General features: G+C 38.2%; 1 protein-coding gene across 2 annotated transcripts in view; it reads left to right on the top strand.

Moving 5' to 3' along the window:
* LOC150089314 (lachesin-like) overlaps window positions 1-20,701 on the top strand; it is a 563,730-nt gene that overhangs the window by 468,167 nt on the left and 74,862 nt on the right. For both annotated transcript variants that reach the window (XM_090368492.1, XM_090368491.1), the window contains exon 6: window positions 19,938-20,225. In XM_090368492.1, coding sequence (XP_090224618.1) covers window positions 19,938-20,225 — 288 coding nt within the window. The remainder of the gene's footprint in view (window positions 1-19,937; window positions 20,226-20,701) is intronic.

Genomic DNA, 20,701 nt, shown 5'->3' with positions numbered 1-20,701 from the left:
TTTTAAAAATTTGATACAAAATAGTGATTAGCTTAAATAATTCATAGCCACACCTCTTAGCGGAGAGCGAAATAAATATTGTATCCTGGAAGAACAACACTTTGTTTCATTCCGAGAAAATTTAAATGTTCTCTGAGAATGACATAAGTGTGTAGTTATATTATATCTAAAACAAGTTACTCATTTCCTACAGACGAGTAATGATTGAGAATATGCATTTGAATTCTTCATATTAACGTTTTTCACGAGGTGGGCGCCATTCTCATTAGGTTCAAAATAGTTTGGAAAATGATTGCAAGAATTCTGGGAGAGTATTTTTGTAAATCTGAAAAAAAAACGTTCACTCCAAGATTGAAATTATACATTTTAAGTTAGATATTAATCACTTCAGAACGGTGAAGCATTTATTCTACAGTACTATCCTTCTTTGAAGGTGAGAGATCCACCTATACCAGATGATTCGAAAACTAACATCATCCACCTGCGCTAGAGAGCCTTAAGCGCAAAGTCTTGTCTAGTTACGCCTTCTGAAATAAGAGGATAAAGTTAGATTTATCTCAATCCAAAACGTTCTACCATTTGCCCATAATCCTTGTGCTTCCAATACTGGTCACTCTACGTCCATCAAATCTTAATTCTAAATCGTTTACGTTAAATTTGGAAGGAAAAAACATGTCGTGAAAAACTCAAGTGTCAGAATAGTTGCAGATGGATTTATCCTAACTTCTGTATAGAAATAGTAAGAGTACCAAGAAATATTTGAAACAAAAGACCTTAATTTAATTCGTAAAACTGTCATACATCCTAACAAACTATGACCTGATCTGCCTGCCAGCAATACAGTTATGTTTCGTTGCATTGAGCCAGTTGAATGGCTGGTGTCCTCTTGAGGAATATTTCTCCACAATGGGATTAAACGTTCGCATAAAGTGACTGTGGTTTGTGCTGGTTTAGGCGTGGTTCTAAATTACCGTCGTTTCATGTGCCAGACATCAATAGGTGTCCTGTCAGGCTAGGGAAGCATTTCACTATTTGCAGAGTTTATGTTCAGAAAATTAAACTAAAATCTACACTGATATCCGCCATTGTAATGGACATTCAAACAGTAGCTCTACAGTATTGTTATCTATACGTTACACAAGTATTACTATCTAGGAACATGTCCTATTTTTCGATATAATCACCGTCAGACTCAAACGCCTTTCTATATATCGGAACACGAATCATATCCCTCGGCAGTAAAATCTCCCTAACTTATATATTTGCTTTCTGTTCATGGGGAAGTTTGTAACTTAAACTAAAAAAAAAAAAGCAAGAAATTAAAATTCTTGTCGTTTATTCTCTGCTCCACTCAGTATATCCCATCAATAATTAGCTGAAGCTATCTGTTTCTGTTTGCCCTTTGCCAGTTTTTCTATGTTCAAGTATACTGTAGATATATAATCAAATTGGCTTAATTACGTTAATATACCTTAAATTTAGCAGAAAACTTGGGCTAGCGGTTATTCTGCCAGTTACCTGCTAAATTTAAGGTATATTAAAGTAATTAAACAAATTTGATTATATATCTACAGTAAATTCTCAGTATACTTGAACATAGAAAAACTGGCAAATGGCAAACAGAAATAGATAGCTTCAGCTAATTATTGAATGGATTATCTTTAGTGAAGCTAGCCCGTGTTAACGTTCCATTCAATGTAATCATATATCTATAATTAGCTATATTATCATTTTATTTTTGTTTTATTACATATATTTATTTATAGGGTACAATAAAGAAGTCCAACTTGGGTTAATTAAATTTGGCACTTTGAGCTAATGAGTATAGCTTCCACCCCTAATACTTTTGTCCAATTTATCTAGTTGGTATTATAATTAACTAAAATATTGTTATATACAGACAGATGTAATGAACAGTCATAAATTTGATGGTATTAATCTGTTCTGCAACTCTTTCTTTTTCTATTTCTTCTATTCTTTTACATAACTTTATATATATATATATATTCAGTTGGATCGGCAGACCACAAATGGCCAAATAATTACTGCTCTCATGCAAGACCTGAATATCCATGCTGTACCCTATCAACGTCCAGCTAGAAGCGTGAGCTATGCATCATGCAAACTTAGGGGCCATGATTCAATCATACTACAGGAATCGAAACCATACTGCCCGAACAATACCTCGAAATCATTATGCCCTCATGTCAGTTTGGCGCCTCCGTAGCCAGGTCGGCAGGATCAGCAGTGCGCAGCACACGTTTCTTGATTAGACCGCGGTTCGAGCCCTTAACCACCAAATACGGTGGATGCGGAAAGGTCAGGGAATGATCACGGCATATCGCCGGAACAATATGGCCTTAGTTGCTAATGCTCCTAAAATCCAAATAACAAACAAACAAACAAACATTAAGTCAGTTCCAGCTGACTCAATACTGCCCTTCAGTACACAACTGAGCAATGCTCCGCAGCTCAACTTGCAGCTGCCTCCCCTAAAGTTCACACGTTAGATACCTTGACCTCATGTCGGATGCCATCTTAGAAGATCAGGCGCGTGAGTGCAATAGCCCGCGCCCTTTGAGTGGACCGGGGTTCGAGCCCATGACTGCTGAATACGATTAAGGTTTGTATTGATGTTTTAATGTAAACTCCACTGACCTGGTGGTCGTGCGGGAGTATAAACAAGAACATGACTTTAGGAAGCACATAACATAACAAGAATGATCACTTAGGGAGGCTCTCAGAGAAGGGCCTTCCTAAGTGGATCACTATGAAAGACAGCAGATCTCCTGGCACAGTCAACCCGAGTGATCTTTACCCGGTACAAACAAACCTATAACTCAGCAGCCCCATTCATAATGTACCTACTCATTTATTTGGTACATCAACTTCGATGATGCCTGTCTTGTACGCGGTGTGTGGAACAAGACAGGCATCATCGAACAGATCCTCCTTGCGGACCAAACTGACATTCTGTTGATCACTGAAACGTGGCTTGGGCCAGAACAACAATGCAGCTTTGCTTCACTCTCCTGCTGGATTTACATCTGCGTTTGGCCCCGAGTGCCAAGCGATATTTTGTGCGATACATAGCGTTCTTTCTCAGCGGATTAGTTATATTTATTTTCCAGTGTCTCTATTCTTCTTGTTTTTCATAAATGATTCTTTACTTAAAAGCTTTGAAGTAGAATCCAGAAAGGAAATACATCTTTCTTTCCTTATATATATATATATATATATATATATTTTTTTTTTATATATAATCCGTACTAACCAAACTAACTCTCTAAACCGCTTGGTCACTGGTGGCACCGCTCCTGCCTCCACGTGGCGGGGCTGGTAACCTGGGAGAAGAAAAACATTCTCCCCTGGCAAAAAGGAGCAAAGATGGACATAAATAGATATGCTACTTACGGATCTCATGATCCAGATCTATCAAACAGGGAAGACTTAAATGCAGGTAATGCAAAACGGCAGAAAAAAGAAGTAACAGAAACCCCTGCTCCTCTTTTTCTGATACTGCATTCTTTGACTGATAATCCTTTGAGTAAGCTCTCCCCATTCTTAATACAGAAATGTCTTGAAAATGCGGCGGGCCCACCAAAAATAGTTCGAAGATTAAAATCTGGAGACCTTCTAGTGGAGATGAATGAGAATAAGCATTCGGAAAAACTATTAAAAATATCGACTTTTGATGGAATTCCCACAAAGGTTACCTCGCATGCCACCCTAAACTCCTCTAAAGGGGTAATAGCCGAGTGGAATCTTCTTAATGTATCTGAGGAGGAGATCATTCAGGAAATAGGCGTTGTTGGTAAAACACCTGTAAAACAGTTGTTGGTAAAACACTAATTTTACCAACAACTGTTAAAGTTGGATATTTAAGGTGGAAAATTCGACCTTTTATTCCAAATCCAGTCCGATGTTTTAAATGCCAGAAATTTAGACACTCACAAGCAGTCTGCAGGGGTGCCACCACCTGTGCCTCCTGTGGTTCAAAAGAGCATGTTCACACAGACTGCTCCACTGAAATACAAAGCTGTCCAAACTGTAAGGGAAATCATTCAGCATTTTCAAAGGAGTGCATCCAGTGGCAGACTGAAAACAATATACAAAAGTACAAAGTAGAACACAAGGTGCCATACCAAGAAACAAAAAGATATTTTTCGATTTCAAATAAATTGCGACCTTATTCTTCAGTTGTAAAAAAGCAACGATCCATAACAGCACAAATAGATTGTTCAGTTCCGCCAAGCATCTCAATTTCTGATTGGGCAAGGTCAGTCCTCTCTACACTAAAAGAACAGCCTACCCAACAGCAATCAACTCATTCGGTAAATACACCATTGGCAATACCGCCGGATAAAAATTCTGTACAACAGCCAGTTAATCAAACAAGCTCTGAAAGAAATAATCAAAAATCTAGTACTGATATCATGGACATAAATAGAAATTCACACCGAGATGAACCACCTCTTGAACTTCATGCAGAAGAGGAGGACATGGACGTCACTAGACCAAATTTCCCAAAAAGGGAAAAAAGACTAGACAGACGAAAACAAACCACATCCCGTAAGCAAGCAGACACCCATAAATCCTCAATAATGCATAGAATCATTCAATGGAATTGTCGCGGACTCCGAATTAACTTAGACGATGTTTATGACTTAATTACCGAATATAAGCCTGCTGTTCTTTATCTACAGGGAAAAAACTTGACCCCTAAAATATCTTTGAGCACAAAACGTCATATAATATTTAGAAAGGATAGGAACGACTCTAATACAGCACATGGAAGTGTAGCATTGTTAGTAAACTCCAGAACTCCTTTCAGACCTGTCGCACTGCAAACAACTTTAGAAGCAATCGCTGCTAGAATTATGGTTTAGATAGCGGTAAGAGTTGTTTCCATATACCTTTCGCCAAATTATTCATACACTTTAGCAGATTTGAATGATTTAGTTACCCAGCTGCCATCACATTTCTGTATCTTGGGTGACTGGAATGGGCATCACCCCTTATGGGTTCCTCGCACCTTGATAAGAGAGGTCAGAGAATTTAAAAATTTCTTGAAAGACACAACTGAACATTATTAAACAATGGGACTCACACGTACGTGCACCTTTCCTCAAGATCAATTGATCTTTCAATAGCATAACGAGGGGTTATGCTATTAGTTAAAAAACACATAAAATCCAAGGAAGTGAAGCCAGTCGAAATCGCTGGACAGTGCAGTGTCGAGTCAGTTTGGTGTGACATAAGCATTGGGAGATCAAAATTGAGAGTAGGAGTGTGCTATAGGCCTAATGACTCTGATGAGTATAATAAGAAACTGTTCGGAGAAATAGAGTGGGGCAGTAAATCAGAGAGTCTTATAATGGGGGAATTTAATTTCCCAGATATTGACTGGAATTTGGGGGCTGGTCACTCACACAGTAGCAAGGCTTTTGTGGATTTATTGGATGATTATTTTCTACATCAGCATGTTCGGGAGGCAACTAGAGGGAGTAATACTCTTGATTTGATTATCAGTAGTGATTCTTCATGGATTAAGAATCTGCAGATAAATGAACCACTTGGTGGCAGTGACCACAGTGTGCTGAAGTGGGAGTTACTCAAAGAGGTAACTACCATTAGTGGTAAAGGGAAGGGGTATTGCTTTCGTAATGGCGACTACAATGGACTGAGACAGTATTTAAATTCTATACAGTGGGATCAACTGATGATATTGCCAACAGCAAATTCAAAATGGGAAGCATTCAAAGAACTTATCTTGGAAGCTACTAGGCTTTACATACCAACTAAGAAATATTGTTCAAGGTTTCGGCCTAAATGGATGTCAGATGAACTGATGAGGCATATGGCAGAAAAGAAAAATGCATGGGATACATACAAATTAACACGTGACACAGACGCCTATGATAGATACAAGTTGATCTGTAACCAAGTTACAAAGGAGGTTAGGCAGGCGAAGGCAGATTACGAGAGATCCTTGGCACGGGATGCGAAGAAAAACAGCAAAGAGTTTACTTATGTAAACTCTAGAATGAAGGGGATGAATCACATTGGTCCACTTGAGATCGATGGGTCAACTGTTGATGACCCTGCTCAGGTAGCTAACAAACTAAATGAATATTTTGCATCAACATTCACACATGAGGAGTTATTCAGCGAGGGGAATGCCAGAGGTGCATTCAACTCTAGCAGTAAGCTAGAGAATCTTGTAAAAACTGAGAGCAAAGTGGAGGAGAAATTGTTGAAGATAAACACAAGAAAGGCACCTGGGGTGGATGGGATCTATCCAGTTATATTTAAGGAGGCAGCAAAGGAAGTAAGCAAACCCTTAGCCATAATTATGAGAGCTTCCTTGGACTCAGGGGAGGTACCCATGGACTGGAGATGTGCAAATGTGACCCCAATTCACAAAGGGGGATCAAAGGCTGACACAAGTAATTATAGACCTGTGAGTTTAACTTCTGTTCCTGGAAAATTAATGGAGGCACTGGTTAAAGAAGCACTGCAGGATCATCTAGACAAGACTTCAGTTATAACTAGGACACAGCATGGTTTTGTTAAGGGTAAGTCTTGCCTGACCAATTTGATTGGATATTATGATGCAGTCACAAAAGAACTGGATGCAGGGAATAACTTTGATATTATATACTTGGATCTTAGAAAGGCTTTTGATACTGTTGCACATGGAAGACTGCTGCACAAATTGGAGCAGTGTGGCATTGGAGGCAAATTGCTGCTATGGATAAAGGGGTGATTGAGGGGGAGAAGACAGAGAGTGGTAATCAATGGACACTGCTCATCGTGGACTAATGTTATTAGTGGAGTCCCTCAGGGTTCAGTATTGGGTCCTTTATTGTTTTCTGTATTTATAAATGATATTGATGATGGTATATCGGGCTTAATGTCCAAGTTTGCAGACGATACGAAGGTTGGCAGGGTTGTCAAGGACACTACTGACACTATGCTGCTGCAACAGGATTTGGAAAGGTTGAGCAGATGGGCTTCGAGGTGGCAAATGAAGTTTAACATTGACAAATGTAAAGTACTACATATGGGAAACAGCAACCCCAGAGCAACGTATCAACTCTGTGGTACTACACTGACAGTGGTAGAGAATGAAAGGGACCTGGGGGTGGTTGTGCAGGCAGATATGAAGTTCTCTGAGCAGTGCAGACGGGCTGCAAGAGTAGCTCATGGTGTATTGTCAATGATATATAGGAATTTTTCTAGCAGGGATAAGGAGGTGATTATTCCCTTGTATAAGGCAATGGTCAGGCCACACCTAGAGTACTGTATACAGGCCTGGAGGCCTCATTTCAAGAAGGATGTAGAGCTGCTGAAACGAGTACAGAGAAGGGCAACTAGACTGGTGAATGGGACAAAGGGGTGCTCTTACGAAGAAAGGCTTAAGTTTTGCGAATTACAGTGTCTGGAAACTAGGCACCAGCGAGGTGATCTGATAGAGGTGTACAAAGCCTTGAATGGTTTGAGCATGCTCAATGCTGATGGGATTCTTCCTCTTGCTCAGAATAATCACCTGAGAGGGCATAAATTCAAATTGAGGAAAGACAGATGTAGGATAGATTTGCGGAAATTTGCCTTTAGCCAGCGGGTGGTTGGTAGGTGGAACAGACTTCCATCCCTTGTCGTGGAAGTTGATAGCCTAAATAAGTTTAAGGCTCAGCTGGACAGGTATTTCGAACGAACAGAGGGGTGAAGTGGAAGTGGTTATTTTTATTTATTTATGTTACTGTTTTTTTTTTTTTTGGCTGATGCTGCATAAGCTTGCTTTCTTGCATCAAATGCCTCTACTAATGCTAATGCTAATATGCTCGCCAAACCTCCTTCCGCTTATTGATTGGACGGTCACTGATAACTTGCGAAATAGTGACCACTTTCCAGTAATATGCACACTGTCGACTAACTCTCCTCCTCAAACTGAAATAAAAACTGTTTGGAAATTCGACAAAGCTACCTGTAAGAAATATCAAGAACTGTCTCACCTAGATATTCAGACCATTGAGACTCTCACCATTGACTCTGCCGTAACTTACATAACCCAGTAAATGATAGCAGCTGCAGAAACCAGTATACCCAGATCATCCATGAAAACTCGCTCCCATCCAAAAATATGGTGGAATGAAGCCTGTAGCAATGCTAAAAAAGAGAAGAATAGATACTGGAACTTATTTCGTAAATACTCAACCACAGCTAATCTCCTACAGTTCAAGAAAGCTAGAGCTAAATATCGTCATATACAACGAATAAGCAAAAAAGAGACAAGGTCCAAATATGCCTCCTCTATAAACAGAACCACAAATATCAGAACCGTTTGGACTAAAGTTCGAAGAATTAATGGAAAATATCCTCCTATAACCACTCCGATAATACTTCTAAAAGGGAAAGAAATTTGCAATCCTCTTGATATTTCTAATACATTAGGTGAAACCTTTGAACTATCGCAGCTGTAACCGCATTTGAGCCAAATTTCCAGGCACATAAAGTACAAGCAGAAAAATACAATGTCATTTTCAGTACTTCAGGACAGCATCCATATAATGTACCCCTTACCATGCAGAGTTACATAGCGCACTTGCAAGATCCAAAAATAGTGCTGCTGGCCCTGATGGAGTGTACTATGCCATGATATATCATTTGAGTAAAGGATCCTTTTCTGCTCTGCTAAAACTGTATAATAGAATCTTTGACGAAGGCTGCTACCCTACCAGTTCGCGTCATTCTATTGTATTAGCTTTCCCAAAACCAGGAAAGGACCATTCAGATCCAGCAAATTACCGACCGATAGCTTTAACTAGTTGTATAGGAAAAGCATTAGAAAAAATAATTAATGCCAGATTGACATGGTTCCTAGAGACTGAATGCGTTCTAAGTCAAAATCAATATGGATTTCGAAGAACTAGATCAACACTTGACCTTATGGTCAAAGCTGAAGGAAACATCCGAAATGCATTTCTCAGGAACGAACACCTAGTGATGATATGTCTTGACATTGAAAAAGCTTTCGATACAACCTGGCGATATGGAATTCTTCACGATATCTATGAATCCGATCTTCGTGGTCATCTTCCAAAAGGGTACGATTTCATTCTGCTCTCTCACAAACATTTGTGCAAGAAGAGGGGGTCCCTCAGGGTTCTGTGCTTAATGTCACGCTCTTCTCTCTCAAGATTAATTCGTTTACTAAATGTATTCCAGACAGAGTCGAAACATATCTGTATGCCGATGATCTGGCAATCTCAAGCCACTCACGAAACATGCGTTTCATTGAAAGGAAGCTTCAAGGCACAATTAACAAGCTTGTTCAGTGGGCCAAAAACAATGGATATAGACTTTCAAAACAAAAAACAACAGCAATTCATTTTTGCCGTAAACGGAATTTACATCCACATCCCGATTTGCATCTTGACTCTCATCCAATTACTTTTCAACAGAATATTAGCTTTCTTCGACTAATTCTGGATAAAAAAACTTAGTTTCTTAGAGCATATTAAGCATATTCGTACAACCTGTCTAAAGAAGCTGAATCTTCTCAGGGCAATTTCTGCTATGTCATGGGGTGCAGATCGGTACGTGCTGCTGCATTTATACCGGTCGCTCATAAGATCCAAACTAGGCTATGGGTCTCCTGCATATGCCTCAGTTAGAGAAAGTGTATTAAAATGGCTCGACCCAGTACATCACAATGCTCTCCGAATTGCACTGGGAGCTTATCGTACATCGCCAGTTCAGAGTCCCTATACGGAAGCACACGAACCACCTCCATTTCTTCGTCGGCATGCTCTGTTATTAAGTTATGCAGCTAAAATCAGAAGTTTCCCACATTATCCTATAAAGCAGTATTTATTCACCCCAAAATGGCATAATTTGTACCAAAATAAACCTTTGCAGAATAAACCATGTGGCATTAGATTACAAAGCATAACTATGTGCTGGGAACTAAATATGAATAACATAATTGTAGATATTAGCACGGCTACGCCACCATGGCAAATACCCTTGGCCAATGTTGACCAACATTTCCAACAATGAAGAAAGAATGCACATCCAAATTTCTGTATTCAGCAGATCCATGCAACTCACTCTTTTCAATTCTCTAGTTTTACCCAAATTTACACTGATGGTTCCAGGACAGATAGTAAAGTTTGCGCAGCTGCAGTTCTACTACCAAACATTACAACATCCCAGCAGCGCCCTTTGGAGTACAGTATTTACACCGCAGAACTGTATGCTATCCTGATGGTTCCAGACAATGTAAAACAGTCATTATATCCTCAAACTATTATCTACACCGATTCCTTAAGCGCTGTATCTGCTCTTCAGTGTAAATTTCCTTCCATTCATCCGTTACTACAACAAATTCAAGTCAAGTTAGTACAGCTTCTTGCAAACAGGCAAAACTTTATTTTTTGTTCGATATCTGGGCCCTCTGGAATCATAGGAAACGAGCAAGCGGATCTTGCTGCCAAGAACGCCAGTCACATAACATCAGGCATGCAGATATCTTACACAGATTTAAAACGCATCATACACAGCACTGTTAGAAAAAAATGGCTATCCATTTGGCAGGGAGAAAAAAGCAATAAGCTCTTTCAGATTAAAAACGATCACAAGCAGTGGCTATCAAGCCTAAGAGGCAATAGAAAGGAAGAAGTAGTACTTGCTAGAATGCGAATAGGACATACCCACCTAACTCATAGTTATTTACTCACTCAGGATGACCCTCCACTATGCAGCAACTGTCAAACTCAACTCACAGTAAACCACTTGATCACTGAATGCCCATTGTATCTGAGAGAACGACAAACAGCTTTCTCTTCACATCTATATTCCTCTAATAAACTTACCTTACAGCAGATCCTCGGAAACCGACAAGATATTAATGATGTTTTTACCTTCCTCAAAATGATAAACAAATATCATCTGATATGAATCCTTTTATGAATCCTTATGAATTTATGAATCCTTAAAATGATAAACAAATATCATCTGATATGAATCCTTTTATTTAATATAACAATCATGTACCAAATAAGATTGTAATAGGTGCATTATGGCCTTAGTAGCCCTTGCACCAATAAATCCAACAAACAACAACATCTGCGTTTAACTACAGAACTGACAAGAAAGGGTGTGGGGGAAATCTTCATTTTCCACGATGTCGACTTGTGTAGGGTATGTACTCGTATATTCCACCCAGCCCAACAACATATATTATATCTGATATGAAAAATTGGATTATCAACAACCTCAACCCATCGCCTGCAGCCCTCGTGAGAATCAGAATCACAAGCGCTTCCTAACTGTCCATTTGAGCATGATAAATCTAATCGTGATCAACCATGAACCAACTGGACTGAAGTAAATGCGAGGGAGATTGGAAAATCTCCCCCGCATTTACTTGTTTAAAAATGGAATCACTGGCTTTCCTGGTTTTAAGACAATTGGATTTTGAAGTGATTGATTTTAATGCTCAATCGGGGTCATATTAGATTACACACAGTCGCCATATTCAATAGCAATTAAACGATGTTAACTGCCTAACGTCCCGTTCATTGAAGCTACTTTTTCCTTGTATTTTGTTAATTATGAGGTCATCACCTCCTGCAAAGAAAAATAATGATGAAGTTGACAGCGTATTTTCACTTCATTGTATGTACGTTATGGAGACTACTTTAGTAACTAAATGTTTTCTTATAAGAGGTAACTACCTTATTCAGTGAACAAAGTAATAAGCTTTCAGGAAAGTGAGAAAGGTAACTTCAGAGTGGCTTGAAAGAATATGACTAACTCTCTCATCCCCTCATATAGTAATGCATCTATATGGTAACAGCAATTTTATTACGAGAGAGTACTTTGAATTTCTTTCATTTACCTCGAGTTATTCCACAGCAGTCTTAATAGAAGCCTTGCGTAGACGAAGCACATTCAGCCATGTTCGTTCCACACCCCTAAGAGAGATTTTACGTATGAAAAACATGTTGCATGCCAACGAGCGATAAAGTAAATATTTCTGAATTTTATTCAGAAATCCTCACGGATTCATTTCTATTTCTAAATCTGTTTCATTGTCATCGGGAATGTCTATAAAATTGTCTCTACAAAGAGAAATAATTTTAGCGAATAACAGAAATATCCTTCTCTTATCATTCTGGCTAAAACATCCTCGGGGAGGAAGCAGTAGGGAAAGTATGGAAGAGGGGGAAAGTGTTTGATGTTTCTGATCATAGAGAGTGACTCAGATATTCATCTCAATTTGACTGAAGCAGGGCAGAACGATTCTTGTGACACGCGCTTTCCTTCGCTGTCTACTGAAGTTGATATTCACTACGTATTTCGGCATCAGCTGTCTGCTGCACTGAGAATTGGGTTGTACTCGCGCACACCGTTGGGAATTTTTTCGTTACGATCTTACAGGTACAAAAACGAGCTCGCAAAACAGAAAATGAACAAAAGATTGTGATTTAGCATTCGATGGATTAGTATGAAGGTAGTTTTTGTTTTCTCACTTTACACGAGAGAATTTTTATTGGAAGTCGGCACAGAATATCCATCCTCTGACACTTTTCCTAATTTGGTTATCATTGAGGAAGTACTTTCAGGAGTATTTTCAACATTTCTTTATTTGAAAATATAAGAGCTAGCATCATCCTTATTGCATACAATATAACCCAGCAATACACCGACGCGTATGATTGGTTTTTATCTTTTGTTGGATGAAAAAAATCGCGCAACCCTTGCCAGAGATCGACTCTCACTGTAGAAATTTCAACTACATAAAATATTAAATTATATTCTAAATAAATGTTGTTAACTGCAATACTCGTATGTTGTCATTTATTCCATAAAGATAAATGCACTTTCCTATTTTTTTTTTAAATCCAGTACAGTAGTTTGGATTATTGTTTATATTTGGGTTCATCTCTGGAACAGTCCCTTCTTTATTATGAGTGACGAAAAACAAAAAAACTAGCAAATTGGCTTACATACAAACTTTATTATTTCAAGTATAATTTAAATTGATGGTTTCCCGTGTATGGAGCGTCAGGATTAACAGGAAGGTAAGAAGCATCGCCCCGAACTCTAACTTATGTTATAGAACTCCAATCAAACATTGATAGTCAGAAGAAACTTCCCTATACAATTTAGAAGGTAGGTTGTTTTGCTTATTTGCTTACCCAGTATATCTATAGCGGATTGTGTTTTTCTGAATGAAAAAAAAATAAATAAATAAAAAGCTTATAATCCTCGTCCCAGTCCATCAAATTCTTCTACTGTACAAAAAAAAAAAAAAAAAAAAAAAAAACACAAGAATTCCTCCCTGCTTGACAGGAGTGCAACTCAAGACTTTTCCAAATGATATCAAATGGCAACGATCGTAACTACTGTGCCATTCACCAGGGTTCAGAAGAAAGGGACAGGTATCAGAAGAAAGGGACAGGTATCATTTCAAGAAACTCAAACATACAAGAATTGCAATACCAAAGGACAGCTAGTATCACTAAAACTGTGATTCTTCCTAATGCTCAGCATGTCTCAATAAACAGATGCAAAATTTCATCAGTGGACTAAGCAGAAATACATCAAATTAAGACATCAACGCTACAGAACGTGCTGATAGCAAAATAACAGATGGATTATAGCCAAAGTAGCTTTTTCGCCAAAATCTCCAAACAACAACAAAATCACATATTGTTGTTGTACACAACGGTATGGTGCCATAGAAACTATCACAATATCTTAAGAATTATCACAATTTCTTATTCAAGTTACAATTTCAAATAGTTCAGGTGGTATCCTACCTTAATCTGTCACAATAGAAAAGTGGCTGCGATCCACAGTGTGGGAAAGGCCTGGTTAAAATTCCATGAGATGGAATAAAGTTTTAGGGGTATATTTGTTTTTTCACACCCGTAGACAAGGTAACTTGCCTATACCGTTTTACCTCCCAAAAGCTCGAGAATTTTCGTCCAACAAACTGTTCGAAGAATGCACGCCAATAGAAACATAATATACGCTGAGTGATCACTGAATTATGACCGACCACGTGAGGCACGAGAGTGCGGAGTTAGTCCACCTACGTAGCACAGATAAGGTGTCAGTGATTTAGCAAGTAGTAAAATGGGTAAAAGGAAACATTTATCGGACTTTGATAATGGTCAGATTGTGAGTGCTCGACGAGCTGGTGCCTCGATTTCCCAAACGGCTAAAATAGTGGGATTTTCGAAAGCCGCCGTAATTAGTGTACCAGGACTGGCGTCAAAATGGTCAAACAACGACCCGACGGCAAAACTGCAAAGATCAGCGAAAGCTTGATGTTAGAAGCGAGCGCCGTGTCCGACGACTCGTACAGGCGCAGCACTGTTGAAGAGTGGACTACCCAATGCAACATGGGCCAACTGGAACAATATCTGGCATGAACATGCGTCGTACGCTCGCACGTATGGGCTATACAAGCAGACGACTCCTACGACATCCTCTCCTAACCAAGATTGATTGGCGAAAAAGACTCGCCTGGTGCAAAGAGCATGCAAGTTGGACGTTAGAAGACTGGAAGAAGGTGTGCTGTCGGATGAGTCACGTTATTTACACCACACCGCGGATGGTCGTGTACGGATTTGGCGTCAACAACATGAGGCTTTTGATACGTCATGCATGGTATCAAAAGTGCAGGCTGGTGGAAGCGGTTGTATGGTGTGGGGCATGTTTCACTGGCAGGAACTTGGGCCCTTGGTGCATGTGGAACAAGGTATCAGTGGTCTCCGCTGTCATCAGCTGCTTGCTTGCTGACTGTAATATGACTCCGCTATGTTACACTTTTTCCCAAATGGCGATGGTGTCTTCCAAGATGACAATGCGCCGAGCCATCGGGCACTTGTTGTGCAGGAATGGTTTGAGGAACACAGTTCTGACTTCCAGCATATCGATTGGCCTCCGAACTCCACCGATATTGATCTCATAGAGCACTTGTGGAACACTATGGAAAGGCAAATCTGGCGTCTGGATACACCAATCACCTCCATACCTACATTGCTGACCTCATTACACACAGCTTGGTTGGCCATGCCTCCCGAACGCTCCTGACATCTTGTTGAATCAATGCCATGTCGGATAGCTGCTATACTGAGGGAAAAAGGACGCCTTACGAAGTATTAGGTAGGTAGTCATAGTTCAATGATCACTCAGTGTATGGCTCATGGCCTTCGCTGCGTTGCCTCTAATGTACAATAGCAATAACAATGCGGCGCCTTATATAGTATTATTTTAGTTGCGTTCCTTGAATCATTTCTTCAGGCAAATATATATATATATATATATATTTGCCTTTATTATATAGGTATATTTGCCTTTATTATATAGGTAAATAAAGGCAAATATATATTTGCCTTTATTTACCTGTCCATCAACGTAGAAAAAATTTGTCGAATGATATTTATTTTTCTTTAAAGAGACATCTAAATATTTTTGAATATCTATTTAAATATTATATTAATAATATTAGATTTAAATGCATATAACTGAGTTTTTATAGTAATATCGTAAAATATTATTATTTTTAATTAAAAAGAATTATGGTCATCCTTTTATTATGCTATTTAATTAAATACCTTTGTTTTAAAAGCACTATCTAAGCAGCAGAATTCATAAGAAAAGTATGGAGATGTTACATGATGAGTGTCCATCATTCATTCCACATAGGTACTCTGTTTCTGAATTCAAAAGGCCTGGGAAATTACAGAAATTGTTAATTGGCAATCACAGAGAACTGATCATGAAAAAATGCTGCCCGGGAAGAAGTGGGTTAATGTATAAAGATAATTCTTGAAATTTTCCCAGAAATCAAACGCGTTTGCCAGGCAGTTAGTTGATCACCATGGATGAAACTTGTGTTCATTACTGTTATACAAAGTACTAAACAATCCGCAGAGTGGCACTATATACGAGCTCCTCGACACAGACACAGGAAATTTGGAAAGGTGGCAATTACCAAGGCACCTTAGTTTTATTTGAGGAGGAAAGAACGGGTAATAATATTTATATCCTTCAGAAAGGTAAATAAAGTATGAGTGGATATTATTTTCCTTGCTACTGAAATTTCATGAACAGCTCAGGGCTATACATTATAGAAAACGATCCCGAGAAATCCTTCTCTTTCATCACAACACGTAAAGATAATAGGATGAGTGTGACAAAATCATTGGCATATTCATCATATTCTCCGGATTTACTGTCTGTTTATTGCAGTGGAAAACGTTGAAAAGACTGCAGCTGAAGCAAATAATCAAGCTGGTCATGCGATCGAAGTGTGATTAAAGACCAAAATAGTGGGTTCTACATCAAGGAGTTTTAAAAAGACGATGCTATTGTTTGAGGAGTTTGGGGCTGCTTTGGATATATTTCCTAATAATTTATTCCGCAGAATTTCATTACCTATTTAAAATGATTAAATAACAGCCCCTAACATGATTTAGCGTTAGGGGCTTGTTGCCGATATTTACCAAGGAACTTCAGATGGATATTCATTTCGGTTAGATTCACATTCTGTAAGGAGACAATGATATTATAATAAGCATTGTTGAGGGCCAACCACAGTTAGTAATAAACTATGCCAGGTGAGTATGACCAATGAGTATTTTAGTAAGAATGACTTCTTTCCTGTTTAATTGAACACTCCACAACTTTTAATTTAGTCCGATTTACAGGAGTACTAATAACTTTTATTCTTTCCATATCACCCTTCATTGCTTCTAGAATGATTTACATATTATTATTAACCACATGGTACAAGAAAGCCTGAGGCTTATGCTGTAGCAGACAAAAAAACTTTCTGAGTTACCCTCAGAGAGAGAGAGGAATCACCAAGAAAGAGAAGCATGGTGATGTCCAGCTGTGATCCCCCTTGGGGGAAATATGACCGACTTGTGGTCAAAATATCAGTCTGCTGATGAAAGAATCGAAGATGCTTATTCCTACTATTCCAGAATTTCCTTTTATTCAGTTAAATTTTACAATTTGCTTATTTTCCTCAAGCCGAAAAAGCTGATGCCTTGTTTCTTTCAGGATAAGATGTGGGAGGAATTTGTTCAGTAATGCAGTTATTGCACACAGAGCCTGTGTAAAATGGCTCGGATGATGCAAGATAATTCGCTGATATTTTTAAAGCTAGTTTGATAGCATATAATTGAGCAGAATAACAGGTATATTCAATCCGGAGAGAAATAGCGATAACTGTAGTGGTAGGATCATAGCAGTACCCACCGCTTTATCTGATTTGAACCATTGATGTAAATTTTTTAAAGTATGGCAAAAATTCAATTTTCAGTTATATACAGCTGATGTTAGTACTTGCTGAAAGTTGCTTGCTATTTGTGAAAATAGCCATCACGTGAGGAGATACGTGTGTTTTCCACGAGGGATCAACTTTGTTCGTTTCCTGTATTTTATTATTATTTTTTTTATGGTGAACGGTGATTCTTTGATAAGTCTGTCCTAAAGTTCTGAATCCGGTGGCAAGAATTGTTGTCCTTTGCTTGACTGAGCAGACTGATTTGTTTGTATTTGAAGTCCTTTCAATCTGGAGTCCATGTGCGTGATCCCGGCCGCACTCCCTTTCCACTACCAAATGGATTACTTCCTGTAACCTGTTACCAACGAGTTTTTGTTCTAGGCTTATTTATGTAAATGTTAATTGACGTTTGTTAAATATCTCTAACCAGGTTTAAGTTCACGAGTTGTACAATGAGCTCAAAAATAAACACAACTCAGCAAAACTCAACATAATTTTTTTATAATGGGTACTTTTATGCGCATAACAGATCTTGTGTTTGTTTGTTTGTTTGTATGGTATCAGCTGCATTCTGAATGATGTCTAGAATGTATCTCTCTGTATTGGTGTTTTTTCTGCAGCATTTTTATATGCAATATTATCCCTTCCAGTCACTGAGGCTATTTTAATACATACCAAATCCCAGAGAAAGAAAGCCGGCTGAGGTTTGGACTTATTAATCCTTTTGAAATTAGCTGGCCATGGAACAAACTCCAGGTCCACCAAGGATATGTTGAATAGTCGCATTGAGTTTTAGGCAAGTCTTCTGGAGATATTTCCACGATAACAATATAATTCACCCTGTTGGTCATCCTCATGAAAAAAGTAACGTAGAGACTAATTTAACTTGCCGTATAATTTCAGAACCTTACTACTTTGAAATGTAAATCAAAAAATACTGGAAGCCCATCACCGCCATGGGCAGGATTTAACAAAAATTACAATGCTATAAAAGTAGATGAATAACAAATGGTAAATATAGGCTCTTAAATAAAACCACTCCCAGTACGACGTTACGTTCTTTTTTTTTTTTTAAATTCCAATACTTTTTCGGTTGCTTCATAACTTCAGTTTGTAATGAGATTTTCCGAAATGAATATTCGTTTCATTGACTGTACGCTATTCTTGTACTTAATCATCTGAAATAAAAAGAAAAGTTGATGGATTTTTTGGTATATTTCTAATTAATCTCCGAAATTTCGATAAATGTAAAATAACCATAATCGTAACTTAGATGCGATGGATTCTTGAAAAAGGATCCACTGCATCGAAATTTGCTTTCGCCTCCCTCTTTTCATCCATATTTAGTAGAAAATAAACAGTTCTATGAAATGCCACTCACGTATGATAAACAAAATAGCATTTTCGTTCAGTGCATCTTATTAAATAAAGTACTTGGAAAAATCCATATCAGAAAAGCTTTGTGTAACAACGTTAACCAACACTTTTTACTCTCGAACTGTGTATTTTGAATAATTTTAAATGATAACTAAAGTTCATGGGAGTGTAGACACCGATATTCAGTTGTGAAAATAATTTAAAACAATACAAAGAAATTTTTCTTATTACTTTGAGATGAAAAAACCGGTTTACAGAAGAACCATCACATCTCTAAACAAGCATGCAAACATCGAAAAATCTCATACTGACTTATTGTGTATCCTCTTCCCAGCTGTTAGACAGAACTCGCACGTACAACAGTTTCTAATAAAAAAACTGCTGTACTGATACGGAAAATGCCAATTTGTTTCATTTCCTTTTACTCTCGGATAAGCGAAAAATATGGAACATTTTGTTTATGGAGTCTATATATGTGTTTCTTTCAATATGGGCACAGTATACCGTAATCCAGCCTCTCCTCATTTGCGAAAAATATGGACAGTTCTTTTCTTTTCTTTTTTTTTTTTTTTTTGCTCCTTAAGCATCATTAAAAATTAAGAGGAGGAATTGCCGAGTTTTTAAGAAGCCCAGATTGAATATCGGTTAACATTTCTTAATCTTGCGACGTCATATTTGATACATTGATATTTTTTTCCGAACCCTCCTTTTCGTTTTTTGGGTTCTAGTAGTTTTCTAAATGAGGCCTTTTACGTTTCCCAAAGATATAATTTTATGTATATTTAGTTTAGTTTTTATGTCAGTGAAGCGAGATGATGAAAGAGTTAGTCATGCGCGAATACAAAAACATCGCGGGAAAAACGTGAAATGGTTTCCTGATCTTCACTCGTTCCCTTCCTTACTTCTCCAAGGAAATTATCTGCGACCTACGTGAGCAAGGGAAAAAACCAATAGTTACCCTTCTTTCAACCGCTTCGACTTTGTTTTAAAATATAGTTTTTCAATGACACTGGGAGGCAATAAAAGACTTAAAATGACAAAGAAAGTACGCGGCAATTCTGTTTCTCTTTCTTACTGCCACCCACTCCCATCCGCGAAGGAATAAAAAAAATAAATAAAACAAAAAGGACGTCTTCCCTTCTCCACCAACTGTAAATTAATCTTCTAAAGAAAAATCTCTTTCGCCTAACTTTCACTTTGATACAACTTTTTTTTTTTTTAATTTGGTATTTCTTTACAGTTCCTCCCGTGATGTGGATTCCAAACCAACTAGTTGGAGCGCCGATGGGAAAGGATGTGACGCTGGATTGCCACACGGAAGCCTACCCCGTCTCTATCAATTATTGGGCAAAGGAAGGGGGTGATATGATTGTGTCCGGAGAAAAGTTCGAGACAGGAATAAAAGAAAAAGTATATAAGATTCATATGAAATTAACCATAAGGACATTACAGGAACAGGACTACGGCACGTATAAGTGTGCAGCAGAAAACTCCTTAGGATCAACGGAAGGATGGATTCGGCTTTATGGTAAGAAAAGATAGAATTTCACTGAGATAGTGTACAATAAAGAATGCCCGCAAATTCTTGTGTATCTTTAAATGTTATAAATATTAGTTTTTTCAGATTTAATTAACGTTATTAGATTCACAATGGTATATTTATTCAAGAGGAAAATTGTCATTATAGTGAGTTTCCTTATGATGAACACATTAACGAAATACGAGAAAGAAAGATTTGGGTTTACAAGACAAGAAATTGTGCACCCAGATCAAACATTGATACAAAGTAACTCATTGTCCTGATATGCAAAATTGTTAGATTTAAATAGGGCGTTCTAAACCGGGTGCAATTTAGTTGGATTGTACACATTACCAGAGTACGGTTTCAGCGTCCATTCGCATATAGAACCGTATGAGTGAATCAAATCACAGTGGCGAGCAGACCAATGACAGGCGGAAGTAGCACATGGTCTGAACTTCCACCAAAGTGGGATACCGCTGTTC

This window comes from Mastigoproctus giganteus, chromosome 2 (genome assembly GCF_048544385.1).
Source record: "Mastigoproctus giganteus isolate SK-2022 chromosome 2, ASM4854438v1, whole genome shotgun sequence".
Classification (NCBI taxonomy): Eukaryota; Metazoa; Arthropoda; class Arachnida; order Uropygi; family Thelyphonidae; genus Mastigoproctus; species Mastigoproctus giganteus.
Note: the sequence above shows the minus strand (reverse complement) of the source record. Positions and strands in the feature narration are given on the sequence as shown.